Genomic DNA, 21266 nt, shown 5'->3' with positions numbered 1-21266 from the left:
TATAGAGAGAGAGTGGGTACGAGTTGCAGATCGTAATAGGCAGATTTGGAGACGAGAGATCCATCAGGGGCCAAGCAGTGGCGCTCCAACTGATCGATTAACTGAGTCACGTCGGCAGGTAGATTTTGCCCCTTCGCCATATTTTTTCCCTCACAAAATTTGAAACCAATACTATCAAGATGAATTTCAAAAATAAAATACCAACTAATGAATTAAAACGATTGCATCTGCCGGCACCTATTTGCATTTAGCAGGACAAAATTGGTCCTACCATAACAAAAGACCAACACGTGTCCCAAATATTATATGATAAAAAAAAAATTTAAAATAAAGGGCTAAAAATCATAAAACCCGTGTTTCTAAAAATTATCAACTAACCCCTCAACTAAAGAAACTATCATATTACCTCCTTGACGTTTTAAAAAGCCTATCATATCACCCCATCCCGTTAACTTCCCGTCTAAAACTAACAGAAAAAAAGCACCTAACAGCACGTGCATCATTTTGCACTTTAATCTGACAAAACTACCCTTCACTTCACCTAATGACCAAATTGCCCTTTTAGAACACTGTATCATTCTAGTAGCGTTCTCAATTATAGCACACAGAAAAACTTGCTTTCTCTTCTTCACAATTGTGTCCTCCATTAAAGCACATGAAGAGAAAATCTTGCTTTGTCTTCCTCACAATCCTTCTTCCTCAAATCATTAGCGACGTCCTTAAATCAATTTGGAAAAAACTCGGACAACTGGTCGTGGATATCAAAGTGCTAGTGGAGAAATAGATTGCTCGAGGGGCAGACGGCTTGGAGACTTGAGTAGAGAGTGTGGCTCAAAAGGTAACTAGAGGTTTTCTGGGTTTCAAAAATTGTTCACCTAGTTGTAAAATCTCCCTCACTTTGGAAATGCGGAGTTAATCCGCCTAGACTAGGTCCCACTGTTTTTGCCCTTGGGTTTTCACATAAAAATCATGTGTTCATTGTGTGAATTATTTAGTTTACTTTAGGTATTTTAATATGCATTACGATCATGATGAATGAATTGATTTATACATTACGCTTAGACTTAGTTTAGTTTTTGAATTGTCATTATTGTAGTTATAGTAAGTCGAATTGATTTATGCATTACCATCATGATGAATGAATTAACCAAGAAGAAGTTGTTAAAAGCCATCAGTTAATCAATTTAGACCTATTCACCACCTCTAAGGTTACGGTCCTATATTTCTCAAAAAGCATTATTAAGAAAACTTTGGCATTATTTTTCACATAGTAATTGTTGATTGGTCTCGGACTTGAACCTGAGGCCCCACGCTTTTTGCTCAAACTTCAAGGAAGCAATTACCCTAACCCCTACATGATATATATAATATGTATGTAATTATGTATGTGCATGGAAAAGCTATTTCCTTTTTTACTATTATTAAATATACTACAAATTGGCCCATGTAAATTTACTGAATCCTACCCACTCTTCTAGAATTGAAGATCCATATTCCAAGTGCACACTGATGTCAAAAGCAGGATGTGAATGGAAAAAGTGACAAGATGAAGGGATAGACAGGTGAAAAGATCAAAGAAACACATTGAGGAACTAAGATTTTAAATTTTAATTTACAAAGAAAATCAGCTCTTCAGATCAATTTAATTATAAAAAAAATAGTCAAGTGTCAAGTGGAAGTGCAGTGATGTACGCAAGAGGCATCCCAACAAATAATAGACTTGAAGCTTGTTCTTACATGACTTGATCAATTCGATTAGGCACCCCATAGCTGCTTTCATTATTCAACTTTTTGACAATACAATAAAACCACCGTTCAATTCTTTGACAATATGAAAAAATTAAAAGCTCTCCCTTCCCCCTCTATCTATCCAGCTAGGGCTGCAAATGAACCGAGCCGAGCCGAGCTTGGGTCTGCTCGGGCTCGGCTCATTTGTTTACAGGGTCTGCTCAGGCATGGGCTCGGCTCGTGACGAGCTCAGAAAATTGAGCTCGGCCTCAGGCTCCTCTTAATTTTAAAAGCTCGGGCTCGGCTCGGTAAATTTTTTTTACTTCTCAAAATTAATTAGTATTCCACAAGAGAGAGAGTAAGAACAACTTACAACACTTGTAATAATAAACTTACAACACTTGTAATAATAGAAGTTTAGAATTAAAAGTTTGGGGAAGGTCAAACCTAATTTTATTAAAAGTAATATTCAAATTCAACAAACTGATATTAGTTAAAAGTATGAACAAAATCAACAGATAACTGTAAGCAACTCTTCTTTTGCGAGGCCTACAATCACATAAACCAAATCAATAAATTGGGTGCAGGTGATTATCTCAAGTAATTCATAGCATCAAAGGGCCCCAATGAACAATTTTAGTTTTTTTGAAAGTAAATCCAACCTATAGGAAGCTTTTCATATATACTCAAATTTTCTATATGGATGTGTATGAGTGCAAGAATGATAAAACAAAGGGTCCTATTGATAAAACCATCAACCCTCAGAATTAAATCACTTGAAAACAAAAAGTGACCGATAACATGAAACATATTCCAAGGGTCTTCAACATCAAACCTTCGTCATGAACTTGAAAAGGGGATCTTCAATTATAAAATCCATAGTCATGTATATAGATATATGCATCTATAATCGATTTTATATAGTACCTCAAGCGATGAAGACAGATAGAAAGGGAAAGAGAGAAGGAGACGAGCAGTGAATCTTCATACCAGAAGACGGAGAGGACGGACAACGACAGAGAACGGCGAGGACAGCAGACGGCAAGGCCAGACGACGGCGAGGCCAGACGACGGTGGGGGCAGGCTGGACAGCAGACGGCGGAAGTGGTTTTGGAAATGAAAGAGAGAATGACGATTCAGTCTGATTGGAAATGAGGCGCTTCGGCCATATTTTTGTATTTAGAGATGGGTTTAACATGTAAATTAAATTACTTCTTAAACAAAAATTTAATAATTAATAGCTTATTTAATAGTAAGTGGTAGTTGTTATTTGAATGTAAATTTTATAATGCACATTTGAATATTTTATAACATAATATAGAAAAATACTTGAATTTAAAGATTATAAAATATTTATCTAAATTGTGCTTAATTTTTTTTTTTTTTTCATATTTAAATTGATGAGTCTTTGAAGATCATAGTGCAATTCTGATTTCCATTCATACTTAATTCACATTTAAATATTTTATAACATAATATAGATAAATATTTAAATTTAAATATTACAAAATATCTAAGTTTTGGTTAATTCTGATTTTTTTTCATACTTAAATTGACGAGTCATTGAAGATCACAGAGTCAATTCTGATTTCCATTCATACTTAATTCACATTTGAATATTTTATAACATAATATAGATAAATATTTAAATTTAAATATTACAAAATATTTATCTACGTTGTGTTCAATTCTGATTTCTATTCATACTTAATTCACATTTGAATATTTTATAACATAATATACATAAATATTTGAATTTAAAGATTACAAAATATCTTTCTAAGTTGTGCTCAATTCTGATTTTCATTCATACTTAAATTGACGAGTCTTTGAAGATCACAGAGTCAATTCTGATTTCCTTTCATACTTAATTCACATTTGAATATTTTATAACATAATATAGATAAATATTTCAATTTAAATATTACAAAATATCTATCCAAATAGACTAAGTTTTGCTCAATTCTGACTTCCATTCATACTTAAATCGACGAGTCTTTGAAGATCAAAAAGTCAATTATGATTTTCATTCATACTTAATTCACATTTGAATATTTTATAACATAATATAGATAAATATTTGATTTTAAATATTATAAAATATCTATATAATTGTGCTTAATTTTGATTTCCATTCATACTTAAATCAACGAGTCTTTGAAAATCACAGAGTCAATTCTGATTTCCATTTAACATGACGGTGATTCTCTAATATTATTTTATTTGATATTATTCTTATGTTGTTTAGCTTTTGATATGTAAATTATTAATTTAAAATTATTATCATTTCTGCCGATAATGATTAAAAAAATTATAGTATAGTTATTGATTCTGTTAAAATTGTCTTTGATAATCTATTTAGTATAAGTATACTATTATATATTAATCAATGTTGTACTTTGAAGACACAAAGTGGATTAGTGGTATCCTGGTAGGAGTGTTAGGAGTTTTATTATTTCATATTATATATATATATATATATATATATATATAGCGAGCCGAATCCGAGCCTCAACGAGCCTGCCGAACCCCTGTTCACGAGCCTAAATGAGCCAAGCCCAACGTTGTTTGGACTCGGCTAGTTTACTAAACGAGCCTGAAAATTAGACTCGACATCGGCTCATTTACTAAACGAGTCTGAAAATTGGGATCGGGCTCGGCTCATTTACTAGCGAGCCAAGCCTGGAGCTAGCCGAGCCTGGTGTGACAAAATTGTATTAGAGCTCAGTTGGGTGATATATTCTCAATTGTTGATGCAATGATATTTTAGATTTGGAAACTCATTGGGATTTTCGTTGTTTCGAGCTCCTTCAAGACCACAATTAAGAATTTGAAATATATTGGGTTTTTATGGATTTCGGGGGTGTGACAAGATTGTATTACAGCTCAGTTGGGTGATCTATTCTCAATTGTTGATATAATGATATTTTAGATTTGGAAACTCATTGGGATTTTCGCTGTGGCTATTAATACACATAACAAGAGAAAAAGTAATCAAACTACCATAACTCATGCATACAAAATCTCTCTCTCCAGATAAAATTCAAAATACACAAAACAAGAGAAAAATAAAGCAAAGTACCACAACTCATGTATACAAAATCTCATAACATTAGCAGGATAAAAAATGAGGGCCTGATATCTAGGGACTAGCCTTGGACCTGCAAGAAGCTTATAGCCTCCAAATTATATTGTTATTGGTTGCATGATAAACAGAAACTCTTAGAACATGAAAATTCCTTCTCATAGATCATCTCCAAGTATTAACTCTTCCTTATGAAGGGTTTCACCTAGAATTCAATCTTAGCATATGCAAAATAAAATTGCACATTACACTTCCTCTTTCATTGTGAAATATGGATCAACAAATCCTATCTTATACAATGTCAACCAATTTCAGGTTTGTGATACTAATTTATTTACAATGTAAAATCATTCTTCAAACTTTTTACATAGAAAAGAGACTTATTTGTGAAATGGGATTATTCAAAATTGGAAAAAGAAAAGGAGCTAGTCACAAAAATTTTTGGGAATTTTTAGCTGCAAACAAAGGAATGAATTTTGAGAGTTAGAGCACCAATGTGTTAAAAAACAATAAGTATTTGTCAATGTATAATTTCAAGGTTTTATTCACTTTCTCAAAACAATTTGATAACTCCCATTACTGTTAACTTTTCTCAACAAAATTTTTGAAATAATTTGATAACTCCCATTACTGTTAACTTTTCTCTACAAAATTTTCATAATTGAGATCACTAAGCATTCTAACATTCTATTAATACAGAATCAAATCGACTTATCAAAAAAAAAAATCAATACAGAATCAAATCGATAACTAGAACTTCTTCATTTTTTGTAGGTGTAATTAGAACATCTTTAAACCACATAGAGTATCAATAACTTCAAAATAATGCTAGTTGTCGCTAAAAATTTGAATATTCTGTCCTATCAGTACATAAATTTCTTCACGCAAGAAACTAATTGTGACGACCCTGATTTTTAGGCCAGCGTGTCCTGTGATGAACCGTAAGGATGATCCGATAACGGATCCGAATGCGGAAGTGAAAACAGAAAACAAGACTCTAAGAAGTCAAAGTGACCTTCCATGAGGTCGTGGAACTCAACAAGAACTGATGCGGAAGCAAAAGATCGAAAATATGACAAATAAGCCCCCAGGGGAAAAATAGTCATTTTTGAAAATTATAGATTCGGGTGCCACCGAGCACACCGCTGGAAGGACAACGAAAAACTAATCAAGATGGACTCAATAATCGCATGATTCGGAGTCCGGATGAAGGAGAAACGGCATGACGAAGAACAATGAGCACTTAAGGCAAAAAGGGTAAACTGGTAATTATCCAGGAAGAACCGGGTGCAACCAAGCACACCATTGGAAAGACAGCAAAAAATTAGTCAAGTTCAAAAAAAAATTCACTTGAATCGGAGTCCGGACGAAGGAGAAAAGCCCAAAAGAAGAGTTGACGTCGCGGCAGCCCGACGAAGGCCATGGCGCACACGGCGCCCATGCGCGAGCCCATCGGCGCGCATGCCGGCGCCCAAAGACACGGCTGGTGGCAGCCCTTGGCTGCTACTACATTTTTTTTTTATCTGCCTAGAACTGAGGCTTGAAACGGAGGTCAAGACGAATTTTTCTGAAAAAACACGAAAAAGAAACCCCCCTTAAAATCGAGTTTTCTACCCAACTACAAAATAGAATCGAAAAAAACTCACTGTGAAATCCCCAAAATGCCCCTAGATCAGAACTGAACAAGAGGGTTAAAAGTTGCTACAGTGACTGTCTGCAACTGAGAGTGAAAACGGGCTAAAAGATGAATTTTTCTGGAAAAACACAAAGAAGAAACCCCCCTCAAAATTGAATTTTCTATGTGACTCGTAAGAGAATTAAAAAAAAAAACTCAATGTAAAACACCCGAAATGCCCCTCCATGAAATCTGGTCATGGAGGTCCAAAAAGCTGCTAAGTTGGAAAACTGAGCGCTGAACTTCGTAAGCGATTTCCGATATCAAAACGACATTTTCTGGAAAAACACAGAAAAGAAACCCCCCCTAAAATCATGTTTTCTATTCAACCATGTTGAAAGAAGAAGAAAAAAACCATCGTGAAAGGTGCACAATGCCCCTAGATCAGAATATGCAAAAAAAATGTGAAATGCATTCACAAGAGGCTCAAAACACAAACGATAAGGTTTTGCCCGGAAACGACCATGCACGCAAACGTAACTTACCTATTTGGACGTGCTACAATGGTCCACGACTTAAATATACCACCGATACAAAATTCGACCCCCCAACGTGCAAAAAGGCAAAAATGGAACTTGGAATGAAAACTCGGAATCCAAAAATACAAAACGGGATCAAATGACCGTTTAGCCCTTGGCCACACTTCATACAAGATTAATAAGACCCTATGAAAGAATGAAAATAGAATTCCCACACCCGATGCAACCATGGTGAAGCAATGACTTGCAATTTTTCAAGATTTTCATAATATTTCATGAAGTTAAAAAGTTGTATAGAATACAATACACATGTCATTGGCATCCGGCCTCATCTCATACATATCAAATACATTGAAAGGAGTGCATTTATGTACACATTACATACATGGAATCAAATATACATATTTTGACCTATAAGTCTACAAAATGACATTTCATGCTAACATTTGCATGAAATGGAAACTTGAAAGCTACATGACATCCAAGGAATGCTAGGCATCACGAACCAAGTCTTCGTACCTGAAATATGCCCCAGTATCGTAGGGGTGAGTAACATAAAGCTACTCGTAGGAGATGAGCATGCATCGACCTAGCATTTTACAAATTTATCACCTTAAGGTGAAACGTGTTAAAGGGGTTCATGCCACCTAACGTCTATATCGAAATGAGACTTAGGGAGCATCCTAAGCTACCTTAGAGTGTTTCTAGCATAAATCACATCATCTATGCCATTTAAACAATATGGAAGCACGTTATACAAAGCAACAAGATATAGGTTCTTAAAGGTATTAACTTGCAATCTCGAATACAGAAACAACTAAAGTGATCATGTCAACTAACGTCAATGTTCTAAATAAGTCTAAGGAATCATCCTAGGCCATGCTGAACAATCAAAACGCAATTTACAACTTCAATGCAATCTAACCACATAAAAGCATATTATACAAGGCAACAAAATACAATTTCTTAAAGCTATCAACTTGAAATCTAAAGCACGAAAATAACAGAAGTGGGTTATGCCACCTAACGTCTAAGTTATAAATGAATCAATAGGATCAATCCTAAGCTTTGTTAAAACGTCAAAACACAATTTTCAATATCGATGCAATTTAACCAATATTGGAACTTCCAATACAACGCATAAAGCACAATTTCGCAAAGTTAACATCATGTAACTTAAAATGGGACGACAAATAAGAAACAACAAGTTACAACATTATCTAGTTATCAACTTGAAAATGAAATGCGAAATCAAACAAAGTGGATACTCGGACGTCATGCCGGATCAGACCGACAACATAGTTACTTTTGGGTTACTAGCCCATGGGTAACCTCCCTATGTGCGCACTAGACCATATATAGATGGGCTATCCCCCGTACTAGAACCACGTCCTAGCCATAGTCAAACAACGACATCCCCAAGTTTCCAAAATTAACAAGTTGTGCAACAACGCATATATCAACAGGAATATGCAAGATAATCAACTATCTACTAAGCACAACCAAATTTGGAAACCTATACAATACATGCTCTAAATCCACAACTAATATGATATGATGAATGTCAAATCTTCAGTGTGCGATTCGTTATACGCTATGCATGAAAAATGTTAAACACGAAGTGTGCAAATCATTACACAAGGCAACAATATATTCAATAAGGAAAATATATTCTCATGAATACAAACATAGCAACTATGTTATCCAATGTTCAAAACATAACCAAATGAATATACAACAAGTCTAAGTCCATGATTTGAATATAGAAACCACTTCTAAAACACAACTAGATCATGGAGCAAATTGATAGAATTTAAATAAATAAATACAATTAAATTCTATAGATTCCGATTCAATTCCAATTAACCTCAATTTAACACATGTTAAAGGACATGGCAAGGTCATCACCTATATCCATTCTAAAACTCAATTAGGTTGTTAGAACAACAAAGTGGAATTTTAATTAAATCATGCTAATTTAAATCCCAAGGTTCTAAAACAACTTCAAATAGTCCCAAATTAATATATACTAGTAAACAAATCAAGACCAATACAAACATCAAGTTAAAACCTTAATTAAGCTAATGGGACCACAAAATAGATTTTAATTAATTCTTTTAATTAAAATCTCTAGATTTTCAAACTTAACCAAATGCTCTCAATTTAACATATCTTAGAGAACATGCCAAGGATTAATGTAATATCACATTACAACCTTATTTCATGCAAATTACACCTATGTAAATTAAACTTTCACTAAAGTTAAATATAAAATAAATGTTGCAATTCTCATGCAATTAATCCCAATTTAATATATGTGAACAACCACACCAAAGCTTAATTTTTTAGCATGCCACAATTCAATTCCAAGTTGTATATCACCATGAGAATTAAATCTTAAACAAGGAAATTAATTAAATGAAAGGTTTTAAAACCTCACCGAATATTCTAAATCAAATATATGTGAAGCTATATGGCATGTAGATCAAGAATATCAAGTCGGAATTCAAATGGAGTGAATAGTGCACTCGGGGCAAATTAATTAATCAAATTAATTAATAATTACTAATTTTCTAAACACCTCCAATTACTTTCAAATTCAACTATGTTGAAGAGCATGCTAAGGCCTAATATAATATGCTAACACATATTAATTTCAAGCTAGTTAAGGCCATATGAATTAATCTATCACCTAAGATAAATATTAAATAAAATCTTTAATATTTATTCAAATGTTCCAATTTTAATACACGACAATGAGCATATCAAGGGGCAATATAAAATCATGCTACATGTTTAAACCAAGTCATGAGTAACCGAAAAAATTAGATCCCGTACAAGAAAAATAAATAATAAAATCTCTAGATTTTATATTTAATCATGCAAACAAGTAGTATAAGCATCACATGCATGCTATATAACAAGAATTTAAACCTAGAACATCTCCTACCTTAATTTGAGATAAAAATCCCAAAGGCCCACCAAAATAAAAGTGCTCCGAATTCGACGATACAGAGAGGTTTTGTCGGGGACAACACCGTGAACAAGAATCCGCAAGAAGCCCCATGAAAATCTCAACTTGACTCCAAACCCGAACTCGAAAAATCATCGAAAATGGATTCTAATAAGGGGAAAAGGTAGAGCACGGCGAGGGGAACAACAAACGATAAAGCCGAAGACTTTCCATCAAGGAAAAGTGAACCAAAAGAGGAGAGAGAAGATGGCAGCACCCCTTGGGCTGCCATAGGAGCTCCAGGTCGTGCATGAAGAGGGGAGAAGATGAAAAATGAAATATCTCACCCCCCTTTTATAGAAATCTCAAAAAGTGCCCCGAACGGGCCTCGTCAGTTTCGAAAAAGTAAAATTTGAGCAGACGTGCTCAAATGGCAAAACTTTGTGAACGAAAAAGATTCAAAATGATAAAATATGAACAACGGAAGAAACGGTGTTGAAAACTGAGTCCCGAGCAGAAAGTTATGCCCAAAACAAGTTTGGCGCAAACCGGGGCCAGAAACCATGAAACTGGAAAAAAATGACCAGAAGGAAATTCTAAGAGTCCACGACTCGAACAAAATGTGAAAATGAATCCCGTACGAGGATCCAGGCCCCAGACGAGACATTTTGCAATAACTTTCGTTAATTGCACAATGGCCCCTACCAAAAGATATTTTCTTAGATGCCCCTGAAATAAAATATCTTCAAAAGATATTTACGAAAAACACCCCAAGAAATAAAAAAGATTCTAAAGAATTGTGCATCCATGCCCTTGTGGGCACCGGGAGCAACCAGAGTACTTTCTTGCAAAAGTAAAAATACGTATTTCAAGAAAACCACTCAAGATGTAGGCACGTGAAGTCAAAAACCAACTCCGAGCACGAAAAGTGAGGTTGTGCCAAAAACTGACAAACGGAGATAAGACGAAATAAGGAAAATGACAGAATAGGGAAAAGACGAAATAGCGCATAGTGTCCAAATGCGAAAATGACTCGGTCCTCAAAGGAAGTTGTCATTCACATGAAAGAGTCTCAGAAACCAATTCCGAGCACTCGAGATGACACTAAGCGACACGAAACAGAGCTCAGAAAAGAAGACTAAACGAAAAAAATTCATTCGTAAAATTTCAGGAAAAAGGAAAGGAAGGCAAATGACCGGGTTGTTACACTAATGCACAGAGATTGACTGGTTAAGCGTATGCATATACATGTGTGTGTGTGTGTGCAAGTGCATGTGTGTGATTTCAACTGTTGAAAACTGAGAATTGAAGTTTGACCAGAAAAAGCTAAATTCCATAGATGCGTACCAGATTAAGGGATGGGTTGCGATCGAAATTCTTGACGAATTGCTTGGGATGATGCGTTTAGAATCTAGGGTTTAAATTGGTTTGTTGTATGCTATACCAATACTCCCGGTGAAAAACTCATCACTGGTTTTTTACCGAACGGTTTTTCTTCTTATTCGGGTATGTATTATGCTAATAATAGGATTAAGCTCCTTTCTCCTCCTTGTGGCTAATTTTCTTTTTCTTTTTCAATTAAATTTCAATTACCTCCCATGAGGTTTGTCAATATTTCACATAGACCCTATATGTTTCACAATCCCACTTACCTTCCCTATTAGTTATTTTTGTTGCGATTTATATGCCCTGGCATAACAAATTCCTATTTGGATTATAGTGACATATGTTTCTGACGTTTCTGAAATATTTATGCTTTATACAATTGGTGAATTCAATGTATTATGTTTCGATTCATTATAGAATTAATAGTGTCCACTTGATTACAAGAAATATTTATATATGTATGTGATGGCGATCAATACATGAATATAAATAGTAATCATAAATTGTTCATAGTCGGTAATTATGGATGGACTCATAATTAATTAAGACTTGAACTGGATCCGCGTTAGGTTGAGATATATTGCGAGAGCCGTCGTATGTAATTGCTCCCTGTCATCGTCATGGCATTTGACTCTTAAACATGAAAAAAGTACAGACTCTTTTATTAATTAATAATTACTTTGATTTGTTCGGCGAATACTTCGGGATCCTTAAACCGGCACTTTGGGTAATTATGTAATTAATAGTTAGAGAGTTTTATTTTCAATATTTGCATAATTGCTACTTGTATTTATTTTGTATTGATTATGGTTGATCACAAAGTAAATTCGAAGGTTTTCGTATGTTTTTAGACAAAATAATTTATTATATATTTATTTATTTAAATTATTATTTTTTTCAAATAAATGTTTTATTGTGATCAAGTCAGAAATAATCAAAGGTACCAAAATAAATATATTAATTAAGTAGTTGGATTGATGGCTTTATTTATCCGATAATTAATTATGCATAGAGGGGTCAAAGTACAACAATGACTTAGAAGTTATTTATTATTTAATTGGAGTTCAATTAATTTCTTTTAGTGGAGTAGAAATTAATTTATGAATTAATTGAATTGAGTCCATGGACCGGGCTAATTATTAATTCATTGTAGCCAATAAAATAATAAGCCCAAAGAATTCTCACTCATAGCCCAACTTGATATTGGAATCCTATTAGATTTGAGACATGTGAATTAGAGATTGAGAAGAATTTATTGTTTCCTTTTCTTTATCTTTATGTTGCCTATATATATACATGGTCTATGTATATTTTAGGGATGATTTTTAGAAGAAGGAAAAAAGAATATATTTTCTCTCTTTAGAAGATTAGGGTTAGTGTTCTCATCTAATGGAGGCTTCCATAAGCCTAATTTTCCAAGGTTATTCATAGAGGCTTATGAGTGATTCCTAAAGGCAGAACAATTACCGAGAAGATAGAAATCCAAGGAGAATGCATCTTGCTAAGGGACCTACAATAAGTGAAAACGTTCACTTTAGAGGAGAGATTTAAAGGTTTAATAAGACATTTGATGTAAGTATTCAATTTATTAATTGAATGACATATCATATTTTATTTTTGCATAAAACTTGTCTCTATGTGATGAAACAAGATCTGTATATGAAAATCCCTCGAAAAGTTTTTAAAACTAGCATGTTTCCCAACAATTTTACCTTTTTTTTCTCTTATGAATTGTATATCAATTAAATATGTCATTTAAGGCATTAGAAGGGAAAAACTAACCTTCTAGTATCAAATTTCTCAAATGGTATCAAAGTCTGACAAGTCGGAAGTGTGGCCGACGAGGACATTGGGCTCTTAAGGGGTGATTATGGCAACTTTTTTAGCAAGTGCAAAGCATTGGCAAGCTACCATGTTAGTAGGCTACGGGTGCATGATCCCACCTCGGCAAGAGTGTGGAAAGGGGGAGTGCTATATATGTAAAATTGGTACACTCCAAAATGGTATAAGGCCTTTTGGAGTAAAATTTAAAAACAAAACTGTGCGGGCTCAGTTCTAAAACAGACAATATCATACTATATTGTGAAAATATCCATCACATCAAATTTGCCAGTAGTTCAATTTCAAATTCATTACACTTCACAAACCCTCATACTTGCAGTAACTTATCCAAATTCATGTTTAAAGAAAAAGACTAAAACAATAATTTGTGTTTCTTTAATCCGTATTTAGAAGGCAGCTGTTTCGAGCTCCTTCAAGACCACAATTAAGAATTTGAAATATATTGCGTTTTTATGGATTTCGGGGGTGTGACAAGATTGTATTAGAGCCCAGTTGGGTGATCTATTCTCAATTGTTGATGTAATGATATTTTAGATTTGGAAACTCATTGCGATTTTCGTTATTTCGAGCTCCTTCAAGACCACAATTAAGAATTTGAAATATATTGGGTTTTTATGGATTTCGGGGGTGTGACAAGATTGCATTAGAGCTCAGTTGGGTGATCTATTCTCAATTGTTGATGTAATGATATTTTAGATTTGGAAACTCATTAGGATTTTTGTTGTGGCTATTAATACACATAACAAGAGAAAAAGTAATCAAACTACCACAACTCATGCATACAAAATCTCTCTCTCAAGACAAAATTCAAAATACACAAAATAAGAGAAAAATAAAACAAAGTACCACAACTCATGCATGCAAAATCTCATAACATTAGCAGGATAAAAACTGAGGGCCTGATATCTAGGGACTAGCCTTGGGCCTGCAAGAAGCTTATAGCCTCCAAATTCTATTGTTACTGGTCGCATGATAAACAAAAACTCTTATAATATGAAAATTCTTTCTCATAGATCATCTCCAAGTACTAACTCTTTCTCATGAAGGGTTTCGCCTAGAATTCAATCTTAGCAGATGCAAAATAAAATTGCATATTACACTTCCTCTTTCATTGTGAAATATGGATCAACAAATCCTATCTTATATAATGTCAACCAATTTCAGGTTTATGATACTAATTTCTTTACAATGTAAAATCATCCTTCAAAATTTTTACATAGAAAATAGACTTATTTGCAAAATGGGATTATTCAAAATTAGAAAAAGAAAAGGAGCTAGTCACAAAAATTATTGGGAATTCTTAGCTGCAAACAAATGAATGAATTTTGAGAGTTAGAGCACCAATGTGTTAAAAAACAAAAAGCATTTGTGAATGTATAATTTCAAGGTTTTATTCACTTTCTCAAAACAATTAGATAACTCCCATTGCTGTTAACTTTTCTCAACAAAATTTTCAATACAATTTGATAACTCCCATTACTGTTAACTTTTCTCTACAAAATTTTCATAATTGAGATCGCTAAGCATTCTAACATTTTATTAATACAGAATCAAATCGATTTATGAAAAAAAAAAATCAATACATAATCAAATCGGTAACTTGAACTTCTTCATTTTTTATAGGTGTAATTAGAATATTTTCAAACCACATGGAGTTTCAATAACTTCAAAATAATGCTAGTTGTCACTAAAAATTTGAATATTCATTCCTATCAATACATAAATTTCTTCACGCAAGAAACAAATGCACAAAGATTGGCTGGTTAAGCGTATGCATACACATGTGTGTGTGTGTGTGTGTGTGCAAGTGCGCGTGTGTGATTTCAACTGTTGAAAACTGAGAATTGAAGTTTGACTAGAAAAAGCTAAATTCCAAAGATGCGTACCAGATTAAGGGATGGGTTGCGATTGAAATTCTTGACGAATTGCTTGGGATGATGCGTTCGGAATCTAGGGTTTAAATTGGTTTGTTGTATGCTATACTAATACTCCCGGTGAAAAACTCATCTACTGATATTTTACCGAACGGGTTTTCTTCTTATTCGGGTATGTATTATGCTAACAATACGATTAAACTCCTTTTCCCCCTTGTGGCTAATTTTCTTCTTCTTTTTCGGTTAAATTTCAATTACCTCCTATGAAGTTTGTCAATATTTCACATAGACCCTATATGTTTCATAATCCCACTTACTTTCCCTATTAGTTATTTTACCTTTTTTTTTTTTTTTTTTCCTCATGAGTTGTATATCAATTAAATATGTTATTTAAGGCATTAGAAGGGAAAAACTAACCTTCTAGTATCAAATTTCTCAAATGGTATCAAAGCCTAACCAGTTGGAAGTGTGACCAACGAGGACATTCGGCTCTTAAGGGGTGATTATGGCGACCTTTTTAGCAAGTGTAAGGCATTGGCAAGCTACCATGTTAGTAGGCTACGGGTGCATGATCCCACCTCGGCCTGAGTGTGGAAAGGTGAGTGCCATATATGTAAAATTGGTACACTCCAAAATGGTATAAGGCCTTTTGGGGTAAAATTTAATAACAAAACTGTGCGGGCTAGGGCTTAAAACAGACAATATCATACTATATTGTGAAAATATCCATCACATCAAATTTGCAAGTAGTTCAACTTCAAATTCATTACACTTCACCAACCCTTATACTTGCAGTAACTTATCCAAATTCATGATAAAAGAAAAAGACCTAAACAATAATTTGTGTTTCTTTAATCCGTATTTAGAAGGCAGCTGTTTCGAGCTCCTTCAAGACCACAATTAAGAATTTGAAATATATTGCGTTTTTATGGATTTCCTGGGTGTGACAAAATTGTATTAAAGCTCAGTTGGGTGATCTATTCTCAATTGTTGATGCAATGATATTTTAGATTTGGAAACTCATTGGGATTTTCGTTGTTTCGAGCTCCTTCAAGACGACAATTAAGAATTTGAAATAGATTGGGTTTTTATGGATTTCGGGGGTGTGACAAGATTGAATTAGAGCTCAGTTGGTTAATATATTCTCAATTGTTGATGTAATGATATTTTAGATTTGGAAACTCATTAGGATTTTCGTTGTGGCTATTAATACACATAACAAGAGAAAAAGTAATCAAAGTACCACAACTGATGCATACAAAATCTCTCTCTCTCCAGACAAAATTCAAAAAATACAAAATAAGAGAAAAATAAAGGAAAATACCACGACTCATGCATACAAAATATCATAACTTTAGCAGGATAAAAACTGAGGGCATGATATCCAGGGACTAGCCTTGGACCTGCAAGAAGTTTATAGCCTCCAAATTCTATTGTTATTGGTTGCATGATAAACAGAAACTCTTAGAACATGAAAATTCCTTCTCATAGATCATCTCCAAGTACTAACTCCTCCTCATGAAGGGTTTCGCCTAGAATTCAATCTTAGTATATGCAAAATAAAATTGCGTATTACACTTCCTCTTTCATTGTGAAATATGGATCAACAAATCCTATCTTATACATTGTCAACCAATTTCAAGTTTGTAATACTAATTTCTTTACAATATAAAATCATCCTTCAAACTTTTTACATAGAAAAGAGACTTATTTATAATATGGGATTATTCAAAATTGGAAAAAGAAAAAGAGCTAGTCACAAAAATTTTTGGGAATTTTTTAGCTGCAAATAAAGGAATGAATTTTGAGAGTTAGAGCACCAATGTGTTAAAAACAATAAGCATTTGTCAATGTATAATTTCAAGGTTTTATTCACTTTCTCAAAACAATTTGATAACTCTCATTACTATTAACTTTTCTCAACAAAATTTTCAAAACAATTTGATAACTCCCATTACTGTAAACTTTTCTCTACAAAATTTTCATAATTTATATCGCTAAGCATTCTAACATTCTATTAATACAGAATCAAATCGACTTATCAAAAAAAAAAAATCAATACAGAATCAAATCGGTAACTAGAACTTCTTCATTTTTTGTAGGTGTAATTAGAACACCTTTAAACCACATAGAGTTCCAATAACTTTAAAATAATGCTAGTTCTCACTAAAAATTTGAATATTCCGTCCTATCAGTACATAAATTTCTTCACGCAAGAAACTAATACACATAGATTAACTGGTTAAGCGTATGCATATACATGTGTGTATGTGTGTGTGTGTAAGTACGCGTGTGTGATTTCAACTGTTGAAAACTGAGAATTGAAGTTTGACCAGAAAAAGCTAAATTCCATAGATGCGTACTAGATTAAGGGATGGGTTGCGATCGAAATTCTTGATGAATTGCATTGGATGATGCGTTCGGAATCTAGGGTTTAAATTGTTTTGTTGTATGCTATACCAATACTCCTGGTGCAAAACTCATCTACTGGTCATTTACCGAACGGGTTTTTTTCTTGTTCGGGTATATGTTATGCTAACAATAGGATTAAGCTCCTTTTCCTCCTTGTGGCTAATTTTCTTCTTCTTTTTCGGTTAAATTTCAAATACCTCCCATGAGGTTTGTCAATATTTCACATAGACCCTATATGTTTCATAATCCCACTTACCTTCCCTACTAGTTATTTTACCTTTTTTTTTTTTTTTTTTTTTTCTCTTGAATTGTATATTAATTAAATATGTTATTTAAGGCATTAGAAGGGAAAAACTAACCTTCTAGTATCAAATTTCTCAAATGGTATCAAAGCCTGACTAGTCGGTAGTGTCGCTAACGAGGACATTGGGCTCTTAAGGGGTGATTATGGCGACCTTTTTAGCAAGTGCAAGGCATTGGCAAGCTACCATGTTAATAGGCTACGGGTGCATGATCCCACCTCGGCCTGAGTGTGGAAAAAGGGAGTGCTATATATGTAAAATTGGTACACTCTAAAATGGTATAAGGCCTTTTGGGGTAAAATTTAATAACAAAACTGTGTGGGCTCGGGCCTAAATCAGACAATATCATACTATATTGTGAAAATATCCATCACATCAAATTTGCCAGTAGTTCAACTTCAAATTCATTACACTTCACAAACCCTCATACTTGCAGTAACTTATCCAAATTCATGCTTAAAGAAAAAGACTTAAACAATAATTTGTGTTTCTTTAATCCATATTTGGAAGGCAGCTGTTCCGAGCTCCTCCAAGACCATAATTAAGAATTTGAAATATATTGGGTATTTATGGATTTCTTGAGTGTGACAAGATTGTATTAGAGCTCAGTTGGGTGATCTATTCTCAATTGTTGATGTAATGATATTTTAGATTTGGAAACTCATTGCGATTTTCGTTATTTCGAGCTCCTTCAAGACCACAATTAAGAATTTGAAATATATTGGGTTTTTATGGATTTCGGGGGTGTGACAAGATTGCATTAGAGCTCAGTTGGGTGATCTATTCTCAATTGTTGATGTAATGATATTTTAGATTTGGAAACTCATTAGGATTTTTGTTGTGGCTATTAATACACATAACAAGAGAAAAAGTAATCAAACTACCACAACTCATGCATACAAAATCTCTCTCTCAAGACAAAATTCAAAATACACAAAATAAGAGAAAAATAAAACAAAGTACCACAACTCATGCATGCAAAATCTCATAACATTAGCAGGATAAAAACTGAGGGCCTGATATCTAGGGACTAGCCTTGGACCTGCAAGAAGCTTATAGCCTCCAAATTCTATTGTTATTGGTCGCATGATAAACAAAAACTCTTATAATATGAAAATTCTTTCTCATAGATCATCTCCAAGTACTAACTCTTTCTCATGAAGGGTTTCGCCTAGAATTCAATCTTAGCAGATGCAAAATAAAATTGCATATTACGCTTCCTCTTTCATTGTGAAATATGGATCAACAAATCCTATCTTATATAATGTCAACCAATTTCAGGTTTGTGATACTAATTTCTTTACAATGTAAAATCATCCTTCAAAATTTTTACATAGAAAATAGACTTATTTGTAAAATCGGATTATTCAAAATTAGAAAAAGAAAATGAGCTAGTCACAAAAATTATTGGGAATTCTTAGCTGCAAACAAATGAATGAATTTTGAGAGTTAGAGCACCAATGTGTTAAAAAACAAAAAGCATTTGTGAATGTATAATTTCAAGGTTTTATTCACTTTCTCAAAACAATTAGATAACTCCCATTGCTGTTAACTTTTCTCAACAAAATTTTCAATACAATTCGATAACTCCCATTACTGTTAACTTTTCTCTACAAAATTTTCATAATTGAGATCGCTAAGCATTCTAACATTTTATTAATACAGAATCAAATCGACTTATGAAAAAAAAAGTCAATACAGAATCAAATCGGTAACTAAAACTTCTTCATTTTTTGTAGGTATAATTAGAACATTTCCAAACCACATAAAGTTTCAATAACTTCAAAATAATGCTTGTTGTCCCTAAAAATTTGAATATTCTCTCTTGTCAGTACATAAATTTCTTCACGCATGAAACTAATGCACAGAGATTGACTGGTTAAGTGTATGTATATTCATGTGTGTGTGTGAGCAAGTGCGCGTGTGTGATTTCAACTGTTGAAAACTGAGAATTGAAGTTGAACCAGAAAAAGCTAAATTCCATAGATGCGTACCAGATTAAGGAATGGGTTGTGATCGAAATTCTTGACGAATTGCTTGGGATGATGCGTTCGGAATCTAGGGTTTAAATTGGTTTGTTGTATGCTATACCACTACTTCCAGTGAAAAACTCATCTACTGATCTTTTACCGAACGGGTTTTCTACTTGTTCGGGTATGTATTATGCAAACAATAGGAATAAGCTCCTTTTCGTCCTTGTGGCTAAAATTCTTCTTCATTTTCGGTTAAATTCCAATTACGTCCCATGAGGTTTGTCAATATTTCACATAGACCCTATATGTTTCATAATCTCACTTACCTTCCCTATTAGTTATTTTATCCTCTTTTTTTTTTTTTCCTCATGAATTGTATATTAATTAAATATGTTATTTAGGCATTAGAAGGGAAAAACTAACCTTCTAGTATCAAATTTCTCAAATGGTATCAAAGCCTGACCAGTCGGAAGTGTGGCCAACGAGGACATTGGGCTCTTAAGGGGTGATTATGGCGACCTTTTTAGCAAATGCAAGACATTGGCAAGCTACCATGTTAGTAGGCTACGGGTGCATGATCCCACCTCGGCCTGAGTGTGGAAGGGGTGAGTGCTATATATGTAAAATTAGTACACTCCAAAATGGTATAAGACCTTTTGGGGTAAAATTTAATAACAAAACTGTGCAGGATCGGGCCTAAAACAGATAATATCATACTATACTGTGAAAATATCCATCACATCAAATTTGCCAGTAGTTCAACTCCAATTTAATTACACTTCACAAACCCTGATACTTGCAGTAACTTATCCAAATTCATGATTAAAGAAAAAGAACTAAACAATAATTAGTGTTTCTTTAATCCATATTTAGAAGGCAACTATTTCGAGCTCCTTCAAGACCACAATTAAGAATTTGAAATATATTGGGTTTTTATGGATTTCGGGGCTGTAATAAGATTGTATTAGAGCTAAGTTGGGTGATCTATTCTCAATTGTTGATATAATGATATTTTAGATTTGGAAACTCATTGGGATTTTTATTGTTTCGAGCTCCATCAAAACCACAATTAAGAATTTGAAATATATTGGGTTTTTATGGATTTCGGGAGTGTGACAAGATTGTATTAGAGCTCAGTTGGGTGATTTATTCTCAATTGTTGATGTAATGATATTTTAGATTTGGAAACTCATTGGGATTTTCATTGTGGCTACCACAACTTATGCATACAAAATCTCTCTCTCCAGAGAAACTTCAAAATACACAAAACAAGAAAAAATAAAACATAGTACCACAACTCATGCATACAAAATCTCATAACATTAGCAGGATAAAAAATGTGTGCAAGTGCGCGTGTGTGATTTCAACTGTTGAAAACTGAGCATTGAAGTTTGACCAGAAAAAGCTAAATTCCATAGATGCGTACCAGATTAAGGGATGGGCTGTGATTGAAATTCTTGACGAATTGCTTGGGATGATGCGTTCGGAATCTAGGGTTTGAATTGGTTTGTTGTATGCTATACCAATACTCCCGGTGAAAAACTTATCTACTAGTCT

At 33.6% G+C, this 21266-nt stretch overlaps 1 protein-coding gene across 2 annotated transcripts in view; it reads right to left on the bottom strand.

Moving 5' to 3' along the window:
- LOC132300895 (AUGMIN subunit 4-like) overlaps positions 1-2896 on the bottom strand; it is a 43782-nt gene extending 40886 nt beyond the window's left edge. The window contains exons 1-2 of one of the 2 annotated variants that reach the window (XM_059798183.1): positions 2656-2896; positions 21-149 (exon numbers count right to left, since the gene is read on the bottom strand). In XM_059798183.1, coding sequence (XP_059654166.1) covers positions 21-140 — 120 coding nt within the window. In that variant the 5' untranslated portion in view covers positions 141-149; positions 2656-2896. The remainder of the gene's footprint in view (positions 1-20; positions 150-2655) is intronic. The other variant, XM_059798185.1, reaches the window with a different exon arrangement.
- Between the last annotated feature and the right edge of the window lie 18370 nt (positions 2897-21266).

The sequence above is a fragment of the Cornus florida genome, unplaced genomic scaffold (assembly GCF_030987335.1).
Source record: "Cornus florida cultivar Cherokee Brave unplaced genomic scaffold, ASM3098733v1 CherokeeBrave_3.0.0_Hap2_Chr03, whole genome shotgun sequence".
Taxonomy (NCBI): domain Eukaryota; kingdom Viridiplantae; phylum Streptophyta; class Magnoliopsida; order Cornales; family Cornaceae; genus Cornus; species Cornus florida.
This window is presented reverse-complemented; position numbering and strand designations above follow the sequence as displayed.